Source organism: Epinephelus moara, chromosome 6 (genome assembly GCF_006386435.1).
Source record: "Epinephelus moara isolate mb chromosome 6, YSFRI_EMoa_1.0, whole genome shotgun sequence".
Taxonomy (NCBI): domain Eukaryota; kingdom Metazoa; phylum Chordata; class Actinopteri; order Perciformes; family Serranidae; genus Epinephelus; species Epinephelus moara.
Genome location: NC_065511.1, coordinates 28,539,920 through 28,567,251, shown reverse-complemented (window position 1 = coordinate 28,567,251; position 27,332 = coordinate 28,539,920). Strand labels below are relative to the sequence as shown.

General features: G+C 43.5%; 2 protein-coding genes across 2 annotated transcripts in view; one reads left to right on the top strand and one right to left on the bottom strand.

The window, feature by feature from the left end:
- The window catches only part of LOC126392018 (C-X-C chemokine receptor type 3-like), an 83,620-nt gene that overhangs the window by 23,552 nt on the left and 32,736 nt on the right, over nt 1–27,332 (bottom strand). The gene's annotated exons all lie outside the window — the stretch shown is intronic.
- On the top strand, nt 113–25,440 carry megf8 (multiple EGF-like-domains 8). Its single transcript, XM_050047101.1, has 44 exons — nt 113–575; nt 1,339–1,528; nt 1,646–1,809; nt 1,899–2,108; nt 2,216–2,396; nt 2,533–2,621; nt 4,858–5,071; nt 5,191–5,374; nt 6,590–6,735; nt 6,834–6,944; nt 7,037–7,188; nt 7,287–7,388; nt 7,577–7,724; nt 8,100–8,263; nt 8,621–8,824; nt 10,082–10,279; nt 10,423–10,680; nt 11,124–11,242; nt 11,341–11,472; nt 11,748–11,861; nt 12,001–12,084; nt 12,678–12,917; nt 13,050–13,234; nt 13,629–13,842; nt 14,063–14,303; nt 16,147–16,279; nt 16,570–16,820; nt 16,976–17,086; nt 17,196–17,314; nt 17,735–17,963; nt 18,069–18,240; nt 18,352–18,515; nt 18,647–18,782; nt 18,860–19,091; nt 19,195–19,321; nt 19,419–19,629; nt 19,765–19,979; nt 20,060–20,255; nt 20,640–20,808; nt 20,912–21,104; nt 21,197–21,367; nt 21,501–21,631; nt 21,970–22,102; nt 22,294–25,440. Exons 1-44 carry the CDS (start codon nt 552–554, stop codon nt 23,791–23,793), a joined length of 8,661 nt encoding a protein of 2,886 aa, XP_049903058.1. The 5' UTR covers nt 113–551; the 3' UTR covers nt 23,794–25,440.

The window sequence follows — 27,332 nt, the reverse complement described above, 5'->3', positions numbered from 1 at the left end:
CATTACTGTCTCTGTGTGGTTCATATCCAGATGTTTAAACGTTGTTTCTCATCTCCGCTGGATGGCAGTGGTGGGACGTGCCACTCGCAGCGCTGCCTTTTGTGTTGGCAACCACCGGTTACTGCTAGCCAGCCATAAACACCAAAACAACGGGCATCTGTCCTCAAAATGGACTGCAGGAATCGGGTCGATACCGTTAAGAGGCGTCGTTGTTAGCTGGCTGCGTTTCCTGCTGATGTAACATCCGAATTGTAGAAGCATAATTTCGTAATTACATAATGATAAATTACTCTCAAGACTGACTTTCCGTGGTAGATTTTGCAGCCACTGACGATTGCGCATCTGGATTCAGCCGAGCCGCTGCAGCTAGCTAGCTAACAAGCTAGCTTATCAGACCGCTGTGTTGTAGCCTCATTCAGGGCTGTCCTCTGCTGACTCCGAAGCAGCAGCTACTAGCTAATTCAGCTAGCTGCCAGTCTTGAGCACCCATTAGCCATAGGTTAGCTCATGTGGTAGCTAGCGTTAAAGGGTCACCGAAAATGTAAAATACTATGGGGGCAAAGAGACGGGAACTGGTGAGTATGAAGATGCAAATGTACAAACTAGCCAGCTAACGGCCTCTGACTGTTAACGGTAGTCAGCTAGATACCTTAGCTTAGCAACCGTTTACGTTAGCTTTGTTGTGATAGCCTGCGGAGAGCCCCTTATTGCTAGTTTGTTTATATGTAGCGAGTTGGCTTTAAGCAAGACAGTTCATAAACACTGTGTTAGTGAATATCAATCTTTCTATATAACGCTGCATGTATGAAAACATTCGTGTAACGCCACTCTTACGTTTGATTGGTGCACTGCTACGTTAACATTTGTGAGCTAACGCCACTGTACACAGTGCTAACAGTTAGCTCCATTAGAATCAGTGTTTTTCTCAGAGACCGCTTCTGAGTCTCGTATTGCGCATCAAGCATTGCATTTTTGCCACCTTTGTGTCTGTTTAATTCTGCAGTGTTAATGGCATTGCACTGTGCAGAAGACTGCAGACTTTAGCTGGGGTTTTGCAGCAAATAAGAATTATGCAAACGGGCAGGGGACTGCAAGGGCCACATGAAATTGTTTATGGGACCACCAGGCTACATGACTTGGATTTCTATAGAAGTAATAATCTATCCTGCAGGCATAGGTCTTCTGTCTTGTGTTGTAGACCAAGTGGTTAATCCAAGTGAAACCCAGGAGGTTGGTCCTCAGTTGCTGCATGATGCTGCTACATATTTGTGGTGGAAATGTTTCTGTTGGACCCACATCAAGTGATTTTCTTTTCGCATTCTGCCTCCCATTATTCAGGTGGTGCCAGCAATGGCCTCCCCCCTCCCTGTCTCCCTCATCCTGGTGGTTCTGCTACTGGCTGAGTCACCTGTGTGCCAGGCAGGGGACTGCAAGGGCCACAGGCAGGTGTTGAGGGGACCACCAGGCTACGTCACAGATGGACCAGGAAACTACTCTGTCAATGGGAACTGCGAGTGGCTTATCAAAGGTAATATGGGTCAAGATATTGTTTCATGTACAGGAAGATTGTCGATTTTAAACAAGTAACTTGCAGCCAAGAGACTGTTCATCTTACTTATATTTCCTGCCTCGTTATATCTTCCAGCTCCCAGCAACAGTCACCGCATTGTCTTAAATTTCACCTTCATGGACACAGAGTGTACCTATGATTACCTGTTTGTGTATGATGGAGACTCCTACCAGAGCCCTCTCCTAGCCAGCCTGAGTGGAAACACTCTGCCTCAACCCATTGAAGCCAAGTCTGGCAAGGTAAACAATCAAGGCGTGACGAAAGAAACTCTGACCTATGATAACTGTGGCAAATATTTACTTTGTGTCCACTATTCTCTGTGTTCCAGATGTTGCTTCATCTCTTCAGCGATGCTAATTACAACCTCCTGGGCTTCAACGCAACTTACACCTTCTCTGTGTGTCCTGGAGCCTGTGGCGGACATGGTCGCTGTGATTCTTCCACATCGAAGTGTCACTGCCATCAGGGTTGGGGAGGAGCAGCTTGTACAACCCCTGTGTGCTCCCAGGCTTGTTCTGTGAATGGCCAGTGTGACAAGGTAAGAGTAGGGACAGGGAAGCTTTCGTGAATGTACAAAGCAATCATTCTTCGACTAAAGGGTCACTCATTCTTTCCTGAATAAGCGTTATCTATGTTTTGTCTCAGAAAGGAGAGCGCTGTTTGTGTAACTCAGGCTTCCTGGGTCACAGCTGCCAGCTTGGTTTCCATAATGACAGTGGGGCAGGGCAGTGGTGGCGAGTGAGTGAGGGAAACCCCTACACGCCTCCCAGGACAGGTTCTGCTGGCGTGTACCTGTCCTCCACTGGAGCTTTGTACTTGTTTGGCGGTGAGGGAGACATACTCTTAAATTCCACTGATGCTGTTTTTAATTTTTAGTGAACAGTCTCACTTTCCACCCCTTTTATTTTAGCTGCAGTCCTTTATCTGACTTTTACAACATTACTTGTTTTCCTTTCCTGTAGGGTTTGACCTGAACAGAGCTCTTGGTGACTTGATCAAATATAACTTCACATCCAACCAGTGGGAAAGCAGATCTTATGGTCACTCTCCTGTAAGTTGCTCTCTTCTGCTCTTGCATCTCATACACTGTGTTTCCATGCAGTAACCTGATACTTTAAATGTCATGTAAACAAGAAACCTGGTTTCCTTAATAAGGATAAGACCAAGTGAAAACTGCTAGAATTCTGCTGGAGAAACCTTAACACAGCCATAGCAAGTAAGTTTAGTTTAGTTTATTTGCACATTAAAAGACAATAAAATAACAAAAAAGTTAAAACATTGTGCAGGAGAGGATGGAATCCAAAAAGGCTTTTAAAGAATACTTCCCCTATATATCTAACAATGAACAACTTCAAGGTGTCAAGGCTAAGTAGTAATATAAAACTGATCTACAGAAATGAATGTATACAAGGTGTGATGCATTACAATGAGGTCCAAAAAAAAGATAATAATTTGAACAAATCTTTTCCCATTAAAAACTTTTTCAGATGTTTTTTGAACAGTGATAATATAGATGTTGATTGTAGAGATGTAGGTAAATTATTCCAACGAGATGGTCCTCTGTATTTCAGTGTATGTTGATTCAGGGAAGTCCGACAATATGGAAGATGGAAGTCCTTTGAGCAAGTCTGGGATATGTTCACATTAAAGATTGAGAGCAGTTTGTATTTACTGAAAAGAGGAGCAGATGAATCAGATTTTTTAGCAAAGCTCATCATTTTCAAAATTTTATTTTGAATCAACAAAGTTGTATTGGGAAAAGTGGGACATGTGGCACCCCACACATCGTACAGTAAATATTATGCGAATAAATTAAGCTGTAATAAAAAGTCAAAATACAAGAATGATTTATCAATGAACAAACTACTCAATATTCCAATCGACTCAATAGTCTTTTTACAGACACATTCAATATGGTATTCCCATGTTAATTTTTCATCTACTATGACTCCTAGAAATTTAACATGAGGAACCTGAGTAATTCTAATACTGTCTATGAATAATTTGGCTTCTTCTTAAGTATACTTTTTATTAGTGTTACCGAATATTATGAAATTAGATTTATTTATATTGAGAGAGAATTTGTTCATCTGAAACCGTTTAGAGATTGATGATAGTTCTTTATTTGCTTCTCGAATCAGTGTGCTAAAATTTTCATGCGAAGCATTAAGACGTGTCATCAGCAAATAAAAGAGGCAGTACATTATTGCAGACCCTGGGTAAATCATTCATATATCAAAAACAAGAGAGGTCCAAGGATGGAACCTTGAGGTACCCCACAAAGAAGCTTAGCTTTATTTGAATTTTGCATATTTAGAGATACATATTGGTCCCTGATCTTTAAATAATTAATCAACCATTTAAGAGCAACATCATGAAAACCATATTTTTGAAGTTTAGCAATAAGGATATTGTGATCAACGGTGTCAACGGCTTTTGACAAGTCTAAGAAAATACAGAGACATTTTTTTATTGTCTAAAGCTGTAGAGACTTTATGAACAAACTGCAAAAGGGCCATTTCTGTTGACTTTTTTTTTTTTTTTTTTTTTTCAAAAAACCATACTGATGGCTGTACAATATGCTCTCACTTCCTAAATGTTTTTTAATTCTTGAATATACTAGTTTCTGTAAAACTTTACTAAAAGTGCGTAAGACAGATATGGGACGATAATAAGCCTTTTGCTGTTCCAGCAGCTCATGAACCATAGATAGAGTGACAAAATCTTCCTCACCTTTTTTAAGGCATTTTAATTCTTCACAGTGTCCACAGTAACTTGAAGTAGAGGAGCTTTCCTTGAGTAGACAGTGCACAGTCAATGACAGCAGGTGATGAAGAGGATCCAGTACGCCCGAATTGTCAATCCATCAAAGATCTCTTAAAGCGCTGTCCATCCACACTTCAGCAACACATCTTCATATAAGACCTAAATGTATAATTAAAAAAAGTTTATATTGACATTAAAAATATTTTAAAAGGCCAGAAAGCAAAAAAACAATTTTAGTGGCTTGGAGCCTAAGTTCATGCTGCTGCTTCTGCCAAACAGGAAACAGGAAGTGAAGTAGACCCTGGCAAAAAATTTCCCCAGCCCACAGCGTCATATGACAAATTCACTGAAAATGTGCCAGATGTGGTTGAAGATACGGTAGGGCAGAAATCTGATTACTTACAAGTGCAGGTGAATGAATGTTTTGTAGTAATCAGGTTTTTGCAGTGCATAGATATGTGACATGTTTGTCCTTTTCATTAACTTTCTGCCCGCACTGTTTGACTCTCCTTTGTTGTCAGGTGGCTCGTCATTCCCACACAGCAGTAGAGTGGATGGGTAATATGGTTATCTTTGGAGGAGAGCTAGCAAACGGCTCCCTGGCCAGTGATGTCTGGATGTATCGGCCGCTTCACGATGACTGGCAACAGCATGGCTTTTCAAATTCACGCGGGTCTCCTAAATTGGCCAATCACGCTGCAGCTGTAGTAGACAATTATCTCTATGTATTTGGAGGTGGGTTTCATGTTATATTCTTATTTGGCAGTCTGTGTTGGGATTAGCATACATGTAGCTCATGAGAAATTAATCATACTTAAGCAGCACCTTTACTTTTTCTTCCCCTCATTTCCCAGGTCGCACTGAGGAGGATATGTTTTCCTCTTCTCTGTATCGGTTTGGCCTGCATGGTTCTGGACGGTGGGAGACTGTTCAGCCCACTGGTGGGAAGCCCCCAGCCACTGCTGGCCATTCCATGGTGTTTCACAGCCCATCCAGGACACTGCTGGTTTATGGAGGCCACAGGCCTACCACTGCCAGGTACACACCCTCTTGTGCATTAGCATACTGGATACAGTTTTAAGCAGGATTTATACTTGTGCGGCAGACCCTACACTCGTGGCCTACGCCGTTGTGAGCATTTACACTTGTGTGGTGGTGTGTCTGTGTCACTCTGGAGCTACACCTCCAAAACACTAGTTGGGGGCGGGGTTTCTGTGAAATGCTGTAAAGTTTACTTGATTCAAAACACACATTAAACACACATTAAACATGGCTAAATAGAGACAATTTCAAACACAAGTACACCAATCGGCTTCACTATAACTCGCAGCATTCACAGACAAAGCACTTGTCTTTATCTGGACACATGTTCCCCACAAATACAATATGCTAATGTTTTTAGCACAAGCCTATGGCATTTTACATTGTATGAATTAGCCTAGTGGACAGCAAACTTTTCCTCTACTCATATGAAGCCAGGAACAATAGAAACATTTAACAAAGGTAACGTTACAAAATTCTGCTCCATTACAGCTCAAATGGTTCACCAACAAAACAACTGTCTCATACTAAATACGTTTTCCAACCAAATACAACATGCTAACGTTATTAGCACAAGCCTATGGCATTTAACAGTATATAAATTAGCCTAGCGACAAGCAGAGATTTTCTCTGCTCATATGAAGCCAGGATAAATCCTGAAGTACACATTCCCGAAGGATAAAGCATACACGAGACTTAAAATTCTATTTTTGTGGAGGCTTTATTGTCTATACAATTTTTTGTTTCTTATCTGTATGCAGAGCCTACGCTGTAAGTATGGCGTCGATTCAAAGCAGAAGTATAAATTCTGCCATATATACACGCACACAGCCAGTAAGAATATTTTGTACACTCTTATCTATTTGTGGCTGTTAATGAGGAAGGAGAACTGTTTGTTGACTAGCTTTGGTCTGTATCTGTTTTTGTTTTAGAGATTGCACATGTGCTTTCTGTATATTTCTGTACACGTCAAGTGAATTTTAAACTATTTGTCCCATTAGATTAGACAGAAAAAGTGACTCCTGCAGGAAAGCTTGTTAAATGAAGCACAAGAGAAAAAATAAAGATAAGAACAGCAGAGGTAGAAATGATTTGAAATACTAAAGAAGAAGTGGTTACCCAAAGACCTTTTTGAGAATTATCCTGCAAGTAAAAAAACATACACAGCATCTTTATACATACTGAAAGTACACCTGTATATTTTTTTTTAAGGTTCAGTGTGAGGGTGAACAACACAGACGTGTTCCACGTGGACAGGCGGTTTTGGACATCTTTCCGCTCCCGTTTCCCAGCAACCGGCCCCAGAGAGAGGGCTTTTCACACAGCCACTGTCATTGGAAACTACATGGTGGTCTACGGTAAGCATCAAGAAAATGAGCAGACATAATTCACTTTAATCAGTGCCATCCTGTGCGTATTTATCTGTTTTCTTCCTGCCTCTCTTTCTGTCTTGAAGGGGGGAATGTTCACATTCATTATCAAGAGGAGAAGTGCTACGATGAGGAGATCTTCTTTTACCATCTGGGCTGTCACCAATGGGTGTCTGCTGGGGAGAGATGGTCACTCAGTGAGTTCCTGTGGACTTTCCGCTTGTTTCTTGTTGTTTGTTATTCATGCATCTACACATACAGTGCCTACAATATTTTAATGTTTTCGAAGGAGGGGAACCTGTGAGGGGGCGTTACTCGCATGTTGCTGCTGTAATGGAGGGCCGGGTGCTGCTGGTTGCCGGGGGTTACAGCGGAGTGGCCCGTGGAGACCTGGTGGCATACAAAGTTCCGCTGTTTGTCAGTAGCGATCAAGGTGACAGGGTGAGTAGAAGTGTCATAAAACAAGAGAGCTGGAAGTCATATCAGTAGGAGGGATTTTCAGATAACTGTGAAACTGTGTGTGTGTGTTGCCTTATTAGGACGCTGTTTGTGCTGAGGCGCTAGACGAAAGTATGTGCCTTAAGAATCCAGAGTGCAGCTGGTGTGAAGGCCGCTGTCGAGAGTACCAGCCCACTAATCCGGTAACACTTCTCTCAGCTTACTCTGTCTTTGACTGATTCATACACATAACTAGTAAAACCATATTATCGTTATATCCATTCCCACATTGTAAGACCCCCAATTTACACACACTTACACTTAAATGTAATTGTATGAACATCTGACAGGATTACCGATGCTGTTTATAACCCCATGTCTGTGTTCACAGTGTGGGAGCACTGGTTGCCTGGGCCTGGCTCGCTTCCTGTCTGACTGCCAGTCCTGTCTGGTGTTCAGTGGCACTCCAGCTTCACTGGCCCGTGCCCCCGGTGAATTCGGCTGGTGTGTGCAAAATGAGTCCTGCCTGCCGGTGTCAGGTGAGACGCAGGGAGGGAGGAAGGAGGGCAGAAGACAAGAGCTAAGCCTCAGACTGAAAAATAAGATGTTGGGAGTCGACATGGGAGGGACTTATGTTGGGCGTGTTTCAGAAATGGAGCACAGTGACGTGACTACACCCAGCTGAGATTGGACAGGCTACTCAGACCGTGATTTGACTTGCCTGTTCAGTCGCGTACTTTTCCTCGGTGCAGTGAGGTCATGTCGTTATACTCTTTTTGAACACATGCCACACAAAAGTCACAGATCAGACTCGTTTCAGCTCAGTAGCACACTTTAGGAAACTGCTGTATTATGAGATTTTAAGAGGTCAGATGTGTTCTTTGTGTGCTGACCTCTCCCTCTCGGTCTCACAGAGCGAAGTGCGTGCCGTGTGGACCAGATCTCAGGGGCGTACGGCTGGTGGGGGGAGCGTACCCTTTTCCTAACCTCCCTCCACTCCTGTCGCACCGAGAACTATGTCCCGGGACTGCACCTGCTCACCTTCCAGCACCCCCGCAACGACTCCCAGCCTGACAAGGTACGGAGTCCAAATCTCAAGTGCTAACTGTACTAGTTGTGGTTGTAACTACTTCCCTCTCTGCTTATGCTTATCCCTCCTTCCTTCCTCCAACACTTTGACTCCACCTTGAATATAATGCTTGTTTCACTTTTATTGTTAATTTCTACCTTGGCTTTTCAACCTTTTGACCTCAGTGCTCACTTCTCTTTTGTGTTCTTTGTTGCTGTTCTGTTTTTTATTGTACTCATAGAAAAGATTCCTCTCAAGTAGTTTGTCAAACTTGTGGAGCAGTTTGTAGAGAATAGTGCTTCTGTTGATGTGTTTCCACTTCCATCCATCCTCCACTGTCCTCCATCCTCCTCACCCCTTCGCCAGGTGTCCATCCTCCGCAGCACCACCATCATCCTTAGCCCCACCACAGAAATGGACGTCGCCCTACAGTTCAGGGGCTTTATCCACCCACTGTGGGGGGCCCCTCCACCTGCGCCCCCTCCCACTGAAACTGTCTCCATGTGGGCACGGATCCAGAGGCTCCACTTTGAGGCTCGAATGGCTTCAGGGCCCAACTCCAGCCAACTGGTGAGGGAGAGTGCATGTCAATTCTTAAGGATGGTTCTCTTTAAGGGTGGCTCAACAGCACGTTATGCAGTACTGTCGCCTTTTTTCGTTTGTTTGTTTGAACATATTACTGTAGTTATCCTGATTTTAGTGTTTTGTAAATGAGCTTTTTGTTAGGAAAATATTAGGTATATTGTTACTTTGTGAAATCACGAGGATGATGTTTTAAAACAAATTAAATACTTTTTTATTGTTAAATGTAGAGCACTTAAGGGCGATGAGGTGCAATAAGGGGCACAGCGTTTTTAGGCCTCCACACCGGCAGTACTCATGACCACACATTATGTTTGCGGGTCGTCCGTCTGCGCGTACATCTGCCCCATTCTCATGAATGCGATATCTCAAGAATGCCTTGAGGGAATTTTTTCTCTAATTTGGCACAAACTTTCCCTCAAACTCGAGAATAAACTGATTTGAATTTGGTGGTCAAAGGTCAAGGTCACAGTGACCTTGTCCCTTAAATTTCCGTGAACCCAATAGCTCAAGAACACCTGAAGGGATTTTTATTTTATTTTTTTTATTTTTTTCCAAAATTTGGCACAAACATCTACTTTAACTCAAGGATGTAATGATTAGACTTTTGTGGTCAAAGGTCACTGTGACCTTGCGTCAGTCTCCGTCTCATTTCGTGAAATTTTTGTGATATCTCAAGAAGGCCATGAGAGAATTTCTTCAAATTTGACACAAACGTCCACTTGGAGTCAAGAATAAGCTGTTTTGAATTTGGTGATCGTAGGTCAAAGGTCAAGGTCACTGTGACCTAACGAAATAAGAAAATGTTTTTTGGCCATGATTTAGGAATTCATACTCTAGTTATGACAAAATTGTGTCTAACAGGATAAAATAATGAAGTGATGACATTTTATATCCAAAATGTCAAAGGTCAACTTCACCGTGACATCATAATGTTCTGCAAAAACACATTTGTGTCCAGTATTTAAGGCCAAAACTCTGGGACAAAAGGGGAGACAGATGCTTCTGTGGAAAAAAACAAACTTGAACATAGCAGTTCTGGCTTTGCTTACCATCCGCTGTGGTTGACTTGTCAAAACTGCAGTAATGTTGTGGTTATCACAACAGCCTTACTTGTAATATTATTTTCACCAGAGATAATGTAGTACATTTTAGTCCCTTTTAGTCCCATGTTCACAGTCCCATGTCAAAAACATTCACTTAACTCTAGTCCACTTTCTTTTCCACTTTAAACTGTCGGAGCAGGAGGTGGTTGGTCGTTGGGCAGCCCAGCAGGAGAAGGAGTTGAAGCTGTTGACCCGCACAGACGGCAGTAGACTGTTCTCTAACCTGACCAGGGGCAACCATTACCTTGTCCAGGCTGAGGGCTACCTGAACAACTCGGGCTCAGGACAGACCAGTGAGATGGCCCTGACATGGAACAGAACATTGCCTGGAGGGAGTGTGAGTGCTGGCACTGTTAAACCTAAAGAGATTTAACCTGCGTACATTTCTGTCATGTTTTTTGCACAATGAGTTTCATCCAGCTGTGGCAGAAACGCTAAACTCATACCTCCATAACCCCTTCTACCTTGTTCTCCCTTTAGGAGATCTCCTTCCTGTTCCTGGAGCCTTACCGCTCAGGTTCCTGTTTGGGTTACATGTCCTGTCTGGCCTGTCTGTCCGACCAGTCTTGTGGATGGTGTCCATCTTTGTCCCGCTGCCTGCTGCGAGACAGCCCAGACCTCGAGCCCTGCCCTGAAGAAAAGGGGGAAGGCAAGGGAGAGGGTCAGCGCCATCTGCTGCTGGCACCCCAGCACTGCACCTTGTGTGAAGAGTACAGAGACTGTTCAGCTTGTACTCAGGTACATCACAGATAACACCTCATTTTAATGTAGAATGTCACTCATAAGTATGAAAACATAGATGCCTCATTGGCTGCTGAATTTTGTATCAACGTTGCCGCCATATTGGAGAGAGCAAGACTTTGCCTGTAAACAAATGGAAGTAGACAGGGGAGCTGCTGTTTTTCTGGAAAAAAGCAGTGTAATATTTATATTTCTCAACCGATTGCAGTGAGTCATTTTTATATTCAGGGGTTTATAATCTACTTCTAGTAGAGAAAGACAGTTTTGTCTCCAGTTAAGATATCTTGATGTGGAGGCTATAACCGCTGATGGATGCTCAGAAGAGAAGTGTGTGTTAGGCTCATGTAAATGTTTATGGTGTCACTGTGCAGCTGATTTTAAACAGCTTGATTTGGTTCTGCTGTAATCTTAATTCATGCGACACTAACTCTGGCTTGCAGGACCCTTTTTGTGAGTGGCAGATAAACTCCAGCAAGAAGGGCGACTACCAGTGCAGTCGACGGGGAAGACTAGATGGATCCATTCGTGACTCAAGGGGCTGTCCTAAAGTCTGCAACCAGTGAGTTGAAAAACTATGTTTTTGACATGGGTAATTACTGATCATACTTGGTATAAGCAAAAATCTACATGGAACTCCCTCCTTTTTGTCTTGCAAAGGAGAAAGACATGTGGTGAGTGCCTCTCTAACTCCAGCCAGTGTGCATGGTGTGAGTCAGCCCAGGCCTGCTTCTATTTTGCTGCCTACCTCACAAAGTACCCCTATGGAGAGTGCAGGGACTGGTACGACAGGTAAAACCAGGACATTTTTAACACTTTTTTTCTTGGTTTTATTTGTAGCGGATACACTAGATAACTATTTGCAGTTGCACATACAGTTACCGGCTTTCCTGTTAGTTTTGGTGATTTTGACTTGAACACATACAGCAGTACGCTCACATTACTTAAAAATAAGTCAAAGAACTGACTGATTTTTAAAATGTAAAGGTTTATTTTTCAGTCATTGAGTTGAAATGAACCTTAAATTATTGACTAATATTTTCTTCTCTTATTCTCTTACTCGTCAGTGTTCATTCGGTTCCCCAATGTAAGCAATGTTCAGCTTTAAACACGTGCACAGACTGCCTGAGAACATTCCAGTGTGGCTGGTGTGGCGACTACAACAATCCAACAATCGGAAAGTAAGTACACTGTACAGAGAAAAATATACATAGTGCCAATATGACTGATTTGTTTTAAAATCAAAGTGCTGATATGTTAGTCATTGTTTTTATTGTGATTTTCTTGTATTTATTCCATGTTTTCCCACTCATCTTTCAGATGTTTGAGAGGAGACTGGGCAGGGATGGACGACCCCTCGGTGTATAACTGCAGTGTGGCTGTGGCTGAAGCACGGGCTGCAAAGTAAGATATCTCTTGTTACACTTTCATGACTTGATGTGGTAAGCATACGACTTTTTTTCACAAGACAAGGGCTTGACTCTCATGAGTTATTCTATACTTTAAATATTATGGATAGAGTGTTTCTCACAGGCTGAAAATGTATATGTGATGGCACACACATTGGAAGGGGAAAGGATCCTAGGGGTTTTTTACAATACAGTTTCATTTGCAAGGCTCATTAATTAGATAAAATCCACTCGCCCCAATGTATGTCTTGAAAGAAACCATTTCTTTGCAGTTAGTTTCCCCACTAGTGGAAACAGCGCACACAGTAGAACAGTCAAAGTAGCTGTGGGAACTGTGGTACTTGCTCCCAACAATAAAACCACTTGGAAACACTAAAGGGAAGGCTGAGAAGTTGTCTGTTTCCACCTTAATGATGGCTGATTTTTGCCTTATTAAAACCCTCATATGTCTGAGAATATCTGCCAACACTATGTTTCAAACAAAACAGAACTTAAACATAGAGCCAAAACACAGTGGATGGACATATAAATGGACATACAGATGGCTATACCTGTCTAACTTCACGTCTACTCGTCCTGCTCTTCCAGCCCTGAGCCTCAGACCTCGGCCCCACCTCGACCCCTGGAAATGGAGATGGAGCTGGAGCACTTGGATGATGAAGAGCAAGATGCGATCTGGTCCTACCCCACCTGTCCTGATGTAGAGGAGTGCAGGCTGGGTCTCCACAACTGTCACCCCTTCGCCACCTGCATCAACACTCCCACGTCCTATGAGTGTCACTGTGAGAGGGGATACACGGGGGATGGCACACTGCACTGCAACCAGACGTAAGAGTCTTCAGCTAAAAATGTGTTTCTGTGTTAGTTCATCCTTTATCTCTATTAACTTAGAAATCTTCTTCACTTTACCATTTAGTCATCAGGATTGACCCCGCTATTATTTTCTCTCCTGTCCCACAGGTGTTACAATGAGTGTCGTGAGGGTCAGTGCAGTGGAAGCCCGCGGTTTGAGTGTGAATGTTCCCTTGGCTGGACGTCTGACCCCGCCACGCTGGTTCTCAGTGGTGTTGAATGTGACGTAGACTGTGGCTGCAACTTCCACTCCACCTGTATTACTGCACCTGGGATCTGTGACGAATGCCAAGGTAATATGTGGCTTATATGTAGAAGTCAACCCTTTGCCTCTGTGTGATCCAGCATAGTTTTTGACAAGATTTCTTCGTATGCTGTGATCTTGAAATTTTATTAATTTTCTGTAGCTGGTTTATTTTCTGTCTGCAACTTTATTTAATTGTGATGCCGCTTGTCTTGGCCAGGACACTCTTTTAAAGGGCAAGTTTAATCTCAGTGAAGCTTTTCCTGGTTAAATAAATGTTGAATAACAAAAGACAAACATTTCAGTTGCTTGTTTTAGTCATCTTTAGCATTTCATATTGAATCAGGTAAATGTAAAATGAGGTAAAGTCATACTCACAGTTCTTAAAATGAAACTGCATTTGCTGAAGTTTGCTCTGCTGATGTTCTTCCCCTGTCTTTCAGACTGGACTACAGGACCCCACTGTGAGCACTGCCGTCCAGGAAGCTTCGGTTCAGCCCTGGCTGGTGGTGGCGGCTGTGTGCAGTGTGAGTGTAACGGCCATGGCGACCCTCTCCGAGGATACTGTCACAACCAGACGGGCCAGTGCTACTGCACCCACAACACTCAGGGACCACACTGTGAGTCCTGCCTGCCTGGTTACTACGGAGACCCCAGGTAAGAAGATCTTCATCTTATGATCTGAGTGTAGTGCACACTTTTCCTTTCTTTTGTGTCTGAACTGATTGAAACTAATTTAAAATCAACGAATGGAAACTGTAATAAGATATTAATAAAAGCAGTAAGTGTGAAAACAGTGGACGTATCGTTTGATTTTTTTATTTTCATATTCCTTCATCATGACTCATCTATCCTGACATCTTTCTCTGTCCAACAGAAATAATGGCACGTGCTACCGCCAGTGCCAGGGCCGCTCTGTGCTGCTCTCCTCCACCACCTCCTCTGCCATGCCTCTCTCCTCTTCTCTTGGATGGCGAAGTGGCACAGAGGGGAAAGGAGGCCTCTCTCATTGCCTGTGGGTCCTGTCGGTGACTGAGAACCTGGCACCTTGTCTGCCCAGACAGCTGTGTCCACCTGTAGCTCTCACTCTACACCCAGACTCCCATACACATTGTAAAGTGAGTACAAACAAGAAAATGTTAGCTCAGCTGTAGCACTGAACCAGTGTTAATTTCATTAGAGAATTCTGTGACTAAATATGTTCGTCAGTGACCTTTTTTCCCATGACTAAGATGAGATGATGAGGAGACAGCGCAGATCACTAAGTCTTACTATATTAACATGCAGTATTGTTGGCGATAAATAACAAGTCTAAAATGTAATTTCAAAAATGAAAACTTTACTAAAACATATCTTTTTATCTGTTGACAAAAAAAGAGTACACAAAATATTTTGACTTTTCTTTTTTGAAGTGTAGCACTTCTGTTTCTTGTGTTGCACACAACATATCAGGACTACACACCGACAGCATACAGTGAGCAGAATCAGGAGGACTCGCATTAACTTACTTAAGTTAAAGCAACAGTGTCTGGATGCATTTCTTAAATTGATGCAGTTAGACCAGACACTTAATGCAAAGCTGCATTCTTAATTATTCAGACTGTGTTTTTCATCATATCATGATGGTATAAAAAGTTTGACAAAAATGACAAAATTATTAGTTTTGTCTGGACTAGATTGACTGAAATGTTCAATATAATTTGAGGACTGTAAAGCTCTAAAATGTCAACAGTTTTCAGTGACAAAAATAAAGCCCTGTTTCGGTATGGTACCTAAAATTAAACCTTCAGACATGGTATCTAGACCCTAGGTCCATTTAGCATTTCCACCGCAAACAGTACTCTTAAATGTGGGCGGGGTGCTCTGTCCAGCACTCGCTGTATTTCCCTCTTTATCAGTCTGCACCTTATTTATTGTCCACAAAACAGGGTTGCACCTCAACATTTTCAGAACAAAATAGGATAGGCTGCAGCGAGAGTCTCTCTCCATGGGATATTTAAAAATACCAGGTTTGTGCATTTAGTCCTTCTCTGGCAACTGCAAAGGTTTAGTGTTGCCGGAGTCCACAGCAACGAAGCTCCACAATGCTTTTTCTTTCTCCAAGTAGGATTAGAATATATGCAGTTCACATAATCCCGTTGAAATTAATATATATTTTTAAACAGTTGAAGACCCACTCATCACTAAAAGTATATGTCATCCAAGAGAGACAATGAAAACTAAAGTAATGGTCAATGTAGGCACGTTAAAATTGAAGGTGAGCTGATTGATTCACGTTGTCAATTCATGCATTGAGTAACATTACAAGTTCACGTTCCACTTTAAAAGTTGCCGGCAGTCGGCCCAGTGAATTATGTTATTTTCTTCTCAGTCTACAGCTGCTGCAAGAGGCAGCAAAACATCCTTTCATTTATAGTTATATTTTACTATGTAAGACTTGCCAGGGTACAAACAATAGTTACATAAAACCAGCCACAGCTCAGCCCTGAGCAGAGTGACCTACTGTACTGACCAGTCAACAGACTGCAGTGTTCACAGCTCCACCTTTTAGTACCAGATCTGTGTGCTAGGTACCCCAACAGAGGGGGGACCAAAAATGGGACAGTGCGGAACGGTTCCATTGGTACCATCCACAACTTTTCACAATGGAAATGGAAAAAAGTGTACCAAACTGAACTGTACCATACAGTACTGGTAGAAACGAGGCATAATAGAAATAGTACCAGTTTTCTTTGACTTCGTAAAAGTTAAAATGCCCAGACTTTTTGTCAACTAAAACTTGACTATAAAAACAAAACAGGATGAGGTTGACTAAATATGATAAAGACTAACAATGTCATTTGACACAGCAATAAGACCAAATAAAAAAAATAGCTGACAAATAAAACACTTCATCAAACACTATCAGTTTTCCTCTCTGTACAACCGTCTCCCTTATGTTCCCTTTGTCTTGTTTTACAGAGCTCTTACGTCTATGTGTTTGATGGCCTCCCTCGTTTCCTGGCCAATGGAGTCGTGCACTCAGATCACAATCTGATTGGGGCGTTTTGTGGCACCACAAGGACTCAGCCTATCACCGTGGAGGCCACCTCAGGTATCCATATACAAATTCAGTAATACATATTTTTGCCTGGAGTAATCTTGCTTTGACACAAGTGTTTTACAAGCACACAGCAAAAGTTGAGCTATTATTTGTTGGCTCGCACACCTCTGAATACATGAACCACTAACTACCCAGCAGATTACGTCACCTCAGGACATAGGGGAAGTTCTTTTACCATGTATAACCATGTTATATAGAGTACTCAAATTATAGAGGGCATTTAAACACAGTAGAAAGTCATCATGTCACTGTCACTATATCATATTCTCATTTATCACCAGGTGTGATCTCAGTCTACTTTGAGGCCAACGTCTCCTCAAATAAACCTCAAGGCTTCAATGCGTCTTTCTGGGTGCGGCGGTGTCACCAGAGCTCTGATGAGGGTGAAGAGGGGTCGCCCGTGTGTCCAGGTGGAGCCCAGTGCCAGGGGGGGCTTTGTCAGTGCCCTCAGGGATATGGTGGACCCCACTGCGACCGGCCATTGTGCCCTCAGGATTGTGGAATAGCAGAAGGAAGAGGAGTTTGTAATATAGTAAGTTTACATTTGGTTTTATTTCCAAGAAATGTGTCTTGTTGATAATAGTGATGTTACCCAGCCAGTATCACACAAATTATTGTGCGAAACTCTCGAAGATGAGAGAACAAATTTTCCTAGATTGCAGACTAACACATTTTGTTTTGTCTCAGTCTCTGGGAGTATGCGTGTGCTCTGACAGCTGGGCTGGCTCAGACTGCTCAGTTCCTCGGGACTCCAACAGCCTGGTCTGGGAAACACTGCTCGACACACAACTAACAGTGGTAGGGGAAGAACACAACACAATAAAACAGATTCTTCGCAATGTATTATTTAAATTTTTAAACCCCAACACACACAAACACACATTGATTGTGCACTGTTGCTCCGCAGAACCAGGCCCATAGGTTCCTCCACAGGATGGGACACTCTCTGGTGTCTGGACCGCAGGGCAACCTCTGGATGTATGGAGGACTCTCTCTGTCAGAGGGCATTCTGGGAAATGTCTACAGGTAAAGACTTTTCTGAAAAGTATTATTGTCACAAACATTTTAAATTGTATATAATAAGTAGGTCCGGACAGTTAAACATGCATAGGTTAGAACATCTATACATGGAGTTAAAGATAATAATAGTGATAATAAAAAATGTGCAAATTAAGTTTAAAAAGTCAAATTAAAAATAATAAAAAAAAATAGAAATAAATACAACAACAAAAAATAAAATAAAGACATCTAATGGTGATACAAAAAAATTGAAGTGAAAAACAAATTACTAAAAAAATAAAGAAAATACAAATATATTTTACAGAAAAAATATAAAGAAAGGATAAGAGACAAAATTAACATGAGATGATGTTATACTGAATGTATATAGCACATGTACTTGTTACATATGTGTGTAATGATGAATTTCGTCCCTGGTTTGTTCAGATATTCTGTGTCAGAGCACCGTTGGACTCAAATGTTGACAAGCTCTGTGGAGGAAGGCTCGACTCCGAGCCCTCGCTATCATCACGCCTCTGCACTGCTGACCATTCACGAGTCTGGCTCCGGAGGCAGTCACAACTTCATGCTGGTGGTGGGCGGTGTCACTCAAAACGGTGTTGCCATGGATACCTGGAGTCTCAATCTGAGCAGTTTAGTGTGGAGAGAACACAAGGTTAGGATTAGAATGATTGCGGAAATATAAAATGTCTTTAAAATCTGCAGTGCATTTTTACCTCTAGCAAATTCAATATTTCTTTTCTTCCTTTTTCTTCTACAGAGCACAGTACTGCCTCCGGTCGCAGGCCACACTTTAACTGTACGCCGAGACTCCTCTGTGCTGTTGATTGGAGGTTACTCTCCAGACAACGGCTTCAACCACCATCTGCTGGAGTTCAGCCCTCATACTGGAAACTGGACCATTGCCCCCCACACTGGCACACCACCTACAGGTTTGTGAGGCCTTTTGTTTTCTTTTTATGGTTGTAACATAGATTTTACAGGTACATAGAAGTCAGTTTTTTGCACTTAAACCTTTTCTGCCTTATGTGTTCTTCTATCAGGTTTATACGGCCACTCAGCAGTCTACCACGAGCAGACTGATGCCATCTATGTCTTTGGAGGCTACCGCTTCCACGTGGAAACTGTGGAGCCGTCAGGCGAGCTCTACAGTCTGTACTACCCCAATCTCACCTGGTCTCTGCTCGTCCCCTCACAGGGTAATAAGGTAAGAGGCCGACCTCATCTCATCTCCTCTTACAGGCGAGTAAATTAGACGAGCCAAGCATTTATCCTCTATCAGTCCGCTGCATATAGATAACTTATCTATTCTTGCTGTATCATCTCTTTGCTACGCAGCCCCTGTCCCGTTTCTTCCACGCTGCAGCCATGATCAAAGACACCATGGTCATTGTCGGGGGGAGGACAGAAGCAGAGGACTACAGTAACTCTGTGTCTCTGTACCAGATTAACTGTAACACCTGGATACAACCAGGTGACTATCTTAGTGTCTTTCTGCAGATTCAGTTATGGTCTAATTAGAAGTTAACACTCTTTATCTTTGTCCTTCAGTCTCAGTCGTAGGTGATCCAGTAAATCGTTCAGTGTCTCTCGCCATGACGAGCTGGGGCGACCGTCTCTTCCTATCAGGAGGCTTCAATGGTGTAACGCTGGGTAGACTCCTAACCCTGTCTGTGCCCTCTGATCCCTGTGCACTGCTGCCCACACCAGAGGCCTGCAACACCACCACAGGCAGCTGCGTCTGGTGTAGGGGGACCTGTGCTTCTTCTGACATTGCTGAGAGGTAACACGTTGGCTGAAAGCAGACGTCTGTTCTTGAGCCTGAAGTTATGTGCAGCTACTAAATGAAATGTTTCCCCACAATCCTCTCCCCTCCTCTCCATCAGAATGGGCTGCTTCGCTGGCACGTCTCCCTGTTCCCCGACCCCTCGCCAGCCTGACCAGTGTCGCAGGCTGAAGACCTGCAGTGAATGCCTCGCCCGACACCCGAAAACATTCTCCAGTCCATCGCAGGTAACACACAAGACCTCGACTCCAACACAATCAGCAGCTCAAAGAGAAACGGCTTTTATCTTTAAACTAAAATCTGCCCCTCATTGAATTTCCTCAGCCTGCTCTGCAGTGTAAGTGGTGCACAAACTGCCCAGAGGGGGCCTGTATCAGCAGCTCTGTTAGCTGTACGTCTGAACATGACTGTCGGATCAACCAGAGAGAGATCTTCTTGTCCAGCAACTGCACCGAGACCAGCTGTGAGGCCTCTGACTGCCCCAAGTGTACTGCCTCGGGAAAATGCATGTGGACTCGCCAATTCAAACGCACAGGTACGGGCAGTAGTGTTAAACAGCCTTGAGGAAAATATTCTTCCTTTTTTTAAATGTAAGTCTAAAGCTGAAATAGATGAGTTATCCATGTATGAAAAAAACATGAAGCAAATGACTGTATTGTGATTTCTTCAGGTGAGACGAGACGCATCCTGAGCGTGAACCCCACCTACGACTGGACGTGTTTCAGCTACGCCCTGCTCAATGTGTCACCCATGCAGGTGGAGTCCTCTCCCCCTATGCCGTGCCCTCCACCCTGCCACAGTCTCAGCAACTGCAGCCTCTGTCTGGGCTCCAGAGGCTCTGATGGCGGCTGGCAACACTGTGTGTGGAGCATGGCCCTACAGCAGGTAAGATCTGCCCTGCTTCAGCTTGAGGTATTTAATATAATCATGTTCATATTCAGCTAACCTCTCCCCCCTTCCTCTAGTGCATGAGCCCGTCTTTCGTGCCCCTGCGATGTGAGGCAGGTCAGTGTGGTCGTCTGCTCTCAGGAGGGGACTCTTGCTCTCCCCAGTGCTCCCAGCTCACCCAGTGCTCCCAGTGCATCGCCAGGCCTCAGTGTGGTTGGTGTGCTACTCGGGGGGGCAATGGGGCTGGACGCTGCCTACAAGGAGGACTTGATGGTGAGAAATAATTTAAGTTGCATCCAGGAAGTTGAAAGCTGTGGAGTGAAACCGATCAGTGTCCAGCTACCGTCCCTCTCGCTCACACGGCCTTTCTCTTTATACATCCATGGATTTTTCCCTGTCCTGTGCACGAGCATGAACGGCCCCTGTTGCTGATTGGCTAGAATACTTTGTTTGTTTCCTAATTAAAAAGCCAGGGCTGTGTATGAACACCAGATGTTTTAGCACACACAGAGAACAGACAGCAAGCATACCTTAAGGACTGCTGAATTTGACAAAAGTATTTTAGATTAGAATCACTTACTGCACCTTTAATTAACCTATTTTCATGTTTTTTTAATGTGTTGTTCACTCACCTTTCTACCCTCCTGTGTCTGTCAGGTGTGAGTGAGGGCGTTTGCCCCCTGAGAAACAGCAGCTGGTCCTTCCTTCACTGTCCAGAGGAGGATGAGTGCGCCAATGGCCATCACCACTGCAACAGCACCCAGGACTGCCACGACCTTCCCCAGGGGTATCACTGCACCTGCAAACAGGGTTATATACTCAGCAGGTGAGATCAGGATTCAGCATTTATGACTCGGGCACTAAATACACCAACATAGTAACTGCATAGGTTTACCCAAATCTTCTCTTCTTGTGTTTCTCCTGCACAGTGTCTCTGGTCAGTGTGAGCCAGTGTGTGCACAGGGCTGTGTGAACGGGACGTGCGTGTCCCCAGGAGTTTGCCAGTGTCACTTTGGATTTGTGGGGGATAACTGCTCCTCTCAGTGCAGCTGCAACAAACACAGCAACTGTGCTGGCGTTAGCAAACCAGATGTTTGCCTCGAGTGCCACAACAACACCATAGTAAGTGCTTAGGGTAGAACACACACATTCACTGCTGTAAACACAGTTTGTCCATGCCCAGTGGTGATGATTTATTTTCCAACCTTTTCCAGGGTAAGCACTGCGAGAAGTGTAAGCCTCTGTTTGTGGGCTCTGCAAAGGGGGGCGGAACCTGTCGTCCATGTCGGGAATTTTGCAGGGGAAACAGCGCTGTGTGTTTATCCGTAGATGAACATAAGAAGGCCCTTGAGAACCCACGGCTTTTCCCTCTGGACCCTCACAGCGTATGTGTCTGCCGTCTGTGTTGCCTTCTGATGATATGTAAAAACAAATACACCAGTAGTGTGCTAACTCTTGAATCTTTGGCACTGTCTTCGATATTTTTTCATCGTCCATCTCTCTTTGTGCCAACATCAGATCCAGAACTGGGTGTCTGAGGGTCCCACAGAAGAGAACGCTGTGTGTGTGAATTGCCAAAACAACAGCGTGGGGGATAAGTGTGAGAGCTGCCTCAGTGGCTTCTTCCTGCTGCAGGGAAAGTGTGAAAAGTGAGTAATATTTGCTTCTAAGCTCTCAGTGGAATCCCATGCTGTGACCAACATTACAGAGCACTTACATGTTATACATGCTCACAATGCTAGGCCTATCAGATATAAATCATACACTATAACCTACATTAACTACTACTAAAGGATGATTCCTCTTATAACTTAGTGCTTTGTCTGGTCTTACAGCAACAGAAAATGCCAGGAATGAAATGGAAATGTCTGCATGCCCCTGAATTAGATAGATGTGATGTGCAAATGTTGCAAAAATACTTACAGAAGCCTCTGTAGTGTTTAAAATGTTCCTTTTTAGTGATTGGGTTTCTTCCTCTTCATCGCAGGTGTCAGTGTAATGGCCATGCAGACACGTGCAATGAACACGATGGTACAGGTTGTCCCTGTCAGAACAACACAGAGACCTCCTCCTGTCTCAGCAGCCCTCAGAGTGACCGGAAAGACTGCTACAGGCAACAGGTACGTTCCTGCACTTCATGCATCTATTATGGAAGGACTTTGACATAGCAATATGTTGACAACATATTTTTATACGCAAAGAAGGTGGCTTTGTTTCTTTGTATTGATAAAAGAAATATTTACAAAAAAGTTTGTCCTTGTTCCATACAATACTGGGTTTTGCTCTAATTGTGTTGTTCTCTTTTGTCTAGTGTGCCAAGTGCAAAGACTCCTTCAATGGCACACCGGTTAATGGGCGCCAGTGCTACCGTCAGTTCAACGTGGATACAGAGTGCTGCTTTGACCCCACGTCCCAGGCCAACTGCTTCCATGATCCCGCCATTCGCAACCTGCCCAAGGGGCGCACTGTGTTTTTCTCTGCGCAGCCAAAGTTCACCAATGTGGACATTCGGGTCACCATTGATGTTACCTTCGGTGAGGTGGAGGTGTATGTGTCCAATTCTCATGATATCTTCATCGTGGATGTAGACCGAAACACGGGGATTCACACAATCAAGATCGAGGAGGAGTCCGTGACTCGGGGGACGACGACTGGTGTGGATAAGGATTCACCTCCGTCCCCTATAAAGGTGTTTGCCAATGCCTCATCCGGTCTCGGGGGTCCCGTGCTCTCTCACAACCCACTGCAGCTGCAAGCGAAACCCCCAGGGGCAGAGAGAGAAATTACAGAGGAGCGGGCCGAAGGACTCATCACCTACATCACGGTGTGGAAACCACAGACAGTGCTGATTGTGCGCGCTGTTCGAGATCGTGTGGTCATCACCTTCCCCCACGAGGTGCACTCCCTGAAATCCAGCCGCTTCTACATTGCTCTGAGAGGCGTGGGAACCGACGAGAAACAGGGGGAGTCCCAGGGCCTGCTGTTTCTGCGACAGGATCAAGCCCACATCGATCTTTTCGTCTTCTTCTCTGTTTTCTTCTCCTGCTTTTTCCTCTTCCTGTCTGTCTGCGTCCTCCTGTGGAAGGTCAAGCAGTTCCTGGACTTCCGTCGGGAGCAGCGTCGCCACATCCAGGAGATGACCAAGATGGCGTCAAGGCCCTTTGCTAAACTCACCATATACCTTGAGCCGGAGGAGCCCCAGCTTATTTACCTGCCCTCAGCTGGTGGAGGGGTCGGGGGCAGCACTGTATCACTTGCTCATGCCCGCACAAGCAAGTTAGGAGGAGTGGTGGTGGGCCAGAGGGGCAGGGCGGGAGCTGTCTCCTACAAACATGACCCAGGCTCCGGACCCACGGCCCACCACCACCATCACCTCACCCTGGGCGGAGGGGGCAACGGCGGCCAGCACCTGCCGCTGCACTACTTGAACACCCACCACTATGCCAGCACCACATCTGGCACACCGGCCTCACACCATCACCACCCATCCACGTACAGCGGCTACCAGCACTTTTGCCGCTCCGACCCTTTCCTCTCTCAGCTCATGGGCTTCTCTTACTCCACCTTTAAGGTGGGGCCCATCACTCTAGAGCCCACAGATGACGGCATGGCAGGGGTGGCCACTGTCCTCTTCCAGCTGCCTGGGGGGGTCTTGGCTCCAAATCGTGCCTGTCTGGGCTCTGCACTGGTTACTTTGCGTCAGAACCTGCAAGAATACTGTGGCCACGGCAACGGAGGGGGGCACCCAGGGGCGGGAGCAGGGCGCAAGGGGCTGCTAGGGCATCAGCACCTGACCACTATGGCTATGTAGGGAAGCAACGATGTCATTTAAAGAGGACAGGGTTAAAAGAGATGGGAGAAATCTGTAAAGTGTTTGATATATGATAAATTAATTTTTTGAAAGCTGCAAGGCAAAAAACAAAGTCCAAAAGAAAGAGCTATGACAGCACGTTAACGTGAGCATTTTGAACAGAGTTGTACATACACTGTATAATGAATTATTAAGTGTCTTTTATTGTATTATGTATTGCCGTACTGTATTTCAGTGCTTCACATGACCAAGCCAGCTGTCTCTAGAATGCACTGCAACTGCTATACGTATCAACAAAATGTTGCATCCTGTCTGTGATCACTAAAAGAGGTGTGAGCACACTCCACAGTCAGTCTCGTACAAAGACTGAAGCTGGACTGTTGTCAAAATTCTTCTCGATGACCAACAGAGGTGTTCAAAATACAGCCGCTCTCTTTGGAACCAACATGTGCTTTATACCCCGAAAAGTGACAATCAAAATTGCCATTGAGGACAAAAAGACTCGGTTCAGCCTAATGTGCAAGGTTTTGATTGTCAGCTCAGCGCAGGTAAAAAAAAGTCAAAGTCGCTTGTGAGATGGTTTTTATATCATAGTCGATATGAGTGATTTATAATTGTAACTCAATATATGGCAGGCTTCTAAGCTACAGACTCCTGAGTATGTGTTTGCATATTCATTCACCTGCTCTGTTACACTTCTGTTTGTTTTTCTGCTCATCTGCCTTCACGTCTTGCCTTGTCTGTGAGTCGACTGGCTTGCACTTAACAACTATTACATATTTTACATCTTGTTTCATGAATTGTTTTTGTAAAAAAAAAAAGAAATGAAGGATTATGTTTTCGATATTAGTCTTCGGTTCCTGTAATAATTTAACAACACGACAGAACTCGTCCATAAAATGGTGAAATTATGTGTCCTTTTGAAACATTTGATTACATTTTGTTGACATGAAATGTATGTTGGTGTTTGGCTAGTTTTGCTGGACTGCTTTTTTCAGGCAACTTGTCTGCTTAGTTGATTGTATTAGCCAATCATAGCTACAATTTGATTTAAAAAAAAAAATGGGATGTGGAAAAAAATACAGTATGGTAAATGTTACTCTGTTGAAATTACAAAGATAATGGAAAGAGTTCTCCTGGTGAGAGATACTGAGAAGCCTTGACAGCAGTTTTACTTGCATTGAGACTGAATTACTTGTTCACTGGTCGGTGTTGACGTTAGTGTTCTTTGTTTTCTTTTTGTTTTCCTTTTTGCACTGCATGGAGCTGATGAGCCCCATTATTCACGTGAAACACTAAGATGGGATGTCGTCCAACCTCAGGTGGCACACGGTGTCACGGATGAACTCAGAAAGATGCTACTGGCTTCTTATCAAATGAACAAAATTATCATGAACTGAAAACTCGCAGCATAGTTAAGCAAACTCAGCTAAATATGGTCACTATTTATAACAGCCCTCCACAAATAAGCATTAATACTGTTTATTTTTTGTCCTGTATCTTTGTGTATGTTCTTTTTTAACATATTTTTGTACATAACTTTTGTTGTGTTTGTTTTTGTTTTCAAAGAAGGGAACAGTGTTGTACAGAAGATTGCTTCAAGATTCTCTGTCCTGAGTCGGCTGAAATAAAGTCTGTGGAACATGACTGTGAGTGTGTTTGTACATGAGGTACCCGGGGGTGGGAGGTTCAAACCCTGGGGTGGGGGAGCCCTTCTGTGTGGAGTTTGCATGTTCTCCTTGTGTCAGTCACTCTGGCTTCCTCCCACAGTCCAAAGACATGCAGGCTAGGTTGACTGGCAACTCTAAAAATTCCCTGTAGGTGTGAATGGTTATCTCTGTATGTTAGATCTGTGATAGTCTGTTGAACTGTCCAGGGTGGACCCCGCCTCTCGCCCAGTGTCAGCTGGGATAGGCTCCCCCCTGGTTTGGTTGCCAAGCAGCTTTTTTTTAATAGAAGTTCATCGGATCTTTAAAAACGGGTTGTTGGCAACCTCAAATTATGTGTCCATTCCTCGATGACCTTGTAAAGTATTCACAGTTCTTTAGAAAAAATCAAACAGGTTTTTCAGAAAAATGAATCCAAGTTGTAAGTATTTTTTTAACCTGATAAAGTGGTGTTGTGGTTTATAACTGATACTTTACCTGAAGCCTAATTTTTAGTAAAATTTATGCTGGTTTAAAATAAACAATTTAAAAAAAATTTCCATCTTCGTTGAACTACAGTTTTGTGTAAAAGGAATTAAAGGCCTTTCTTAAATATAGGCCAGTTGATTTCGGTGCGGTAGATTTCATGTGAGGTTTGGAAATGTGTTTGACCTCTATTATTGATTATTGGCAACCACTTTCAAGGAAGTCAGAGGTGTGTATGTGGAATTAGCTCTAAAAAACGTATGAAATTAAAGGCTTAGCTTGTCGCAAGAAATACTTCCAGATTGTTACCAATCAAATAGGCAGGCGAGTAAGTAAAGTTCTTAATTAAGCTACTCCCAATAAAATAAAATGTAAAATATTGATAACCTCCTGAGACCCCGTGGCCTCCTATGAGGATGTCATATTTGGGTTTACTGGACCTTAAACTTCGTTCTTCTTAACTTAGACCTGTTGTCCTCATTTGTGGACACTTTTTGTGCCATCTAGTGGGAGTAAGAGCAAAATACACTAATCCATGTAAAAACAAGATGGCAGCTAACTCTGCAAAGTCAGTCTGCAGCCGATCCCGACACAAAAGTGGACAAAAGCTGATCACATTTGATGGTTGAAACTTGTTTATTTGTAATTTATAATTTTTGTAGTTTGATATGGCAACAACAGTAACAAGCTAAGACACTGTTAATTAGAAAGCACTCGTCTGCGGACATTGGGACTTTATTATCATCTCATTTGAGGACATTGGGACTTTATTAGCATCTCATTTGAGGACATTGGGACTTTATTATCATCTCATTTGAGGACATTGGGACTCAAGTGTGATCTTGTTTGAGGACATTGGGACTTAAGTGTCATCTTGTTTGAGGACATTGGGACTTTATTATCATCTCATTTGAGGACATTGGGACTTTATTATCATCTCATTTGAGGACATTGGGACTTAATTATTGTCTTATTTGAGGACATTGGGACTTAAGTGTCATCTTGTTTGAGGACATTGGGACTTTATCATCGTCTCATTTTAGGACATTGGGACTTTATTGTCTCGTTTAAGGACATTGGGACTTTTTGAGGACATTGGGACTTTATTTCCGTCTTGTTTGAAGGCATTGAGACTTTATTGTTGTCTCCTTTGAGGACATTGGGACTTTATTGTCGTCTTGTTTCATTTTAGGACATTGGGACTTTATTATCATCTCATTTGAGGACATTGGGACTTTATTATCACCCCTTTTGGGGACATTTGGACTTGATTGTCGTCTGGTTTGATGACATTGGTACTTTATTGTTGTTTCATTTGAGGACATTGGGACTTTATTATCGTCTCGTTTGAGGACATTGGGACTTGATTGTTGTCTTGTTTGAAGACATTGGAACCTTATTGTCATC

Excerpts from the sequence above, each read along its gene's own strand:
- megf8 (XM_050047101.1), top strand. The coding sequence starts at position 552 with ATGGGGGCAAAGAGACGGGAACTG. Across the intron at positions 7,725-8,099 it reads GTCCTGCCTGCCGGTGTCAG|AGCGAAGTGCGTGCCGTGTG; the intron begins GTGAGACGCAGG and ends TCGGTCTCACAG. Across the intron at positions 19,092-19,194 it reads TCTTCTGACATTGCTGAGAG|AATGGGCTGCTTCGCTGGCA; the intron begins GTAACACGTTGG and ends CCTCTCCATCAG.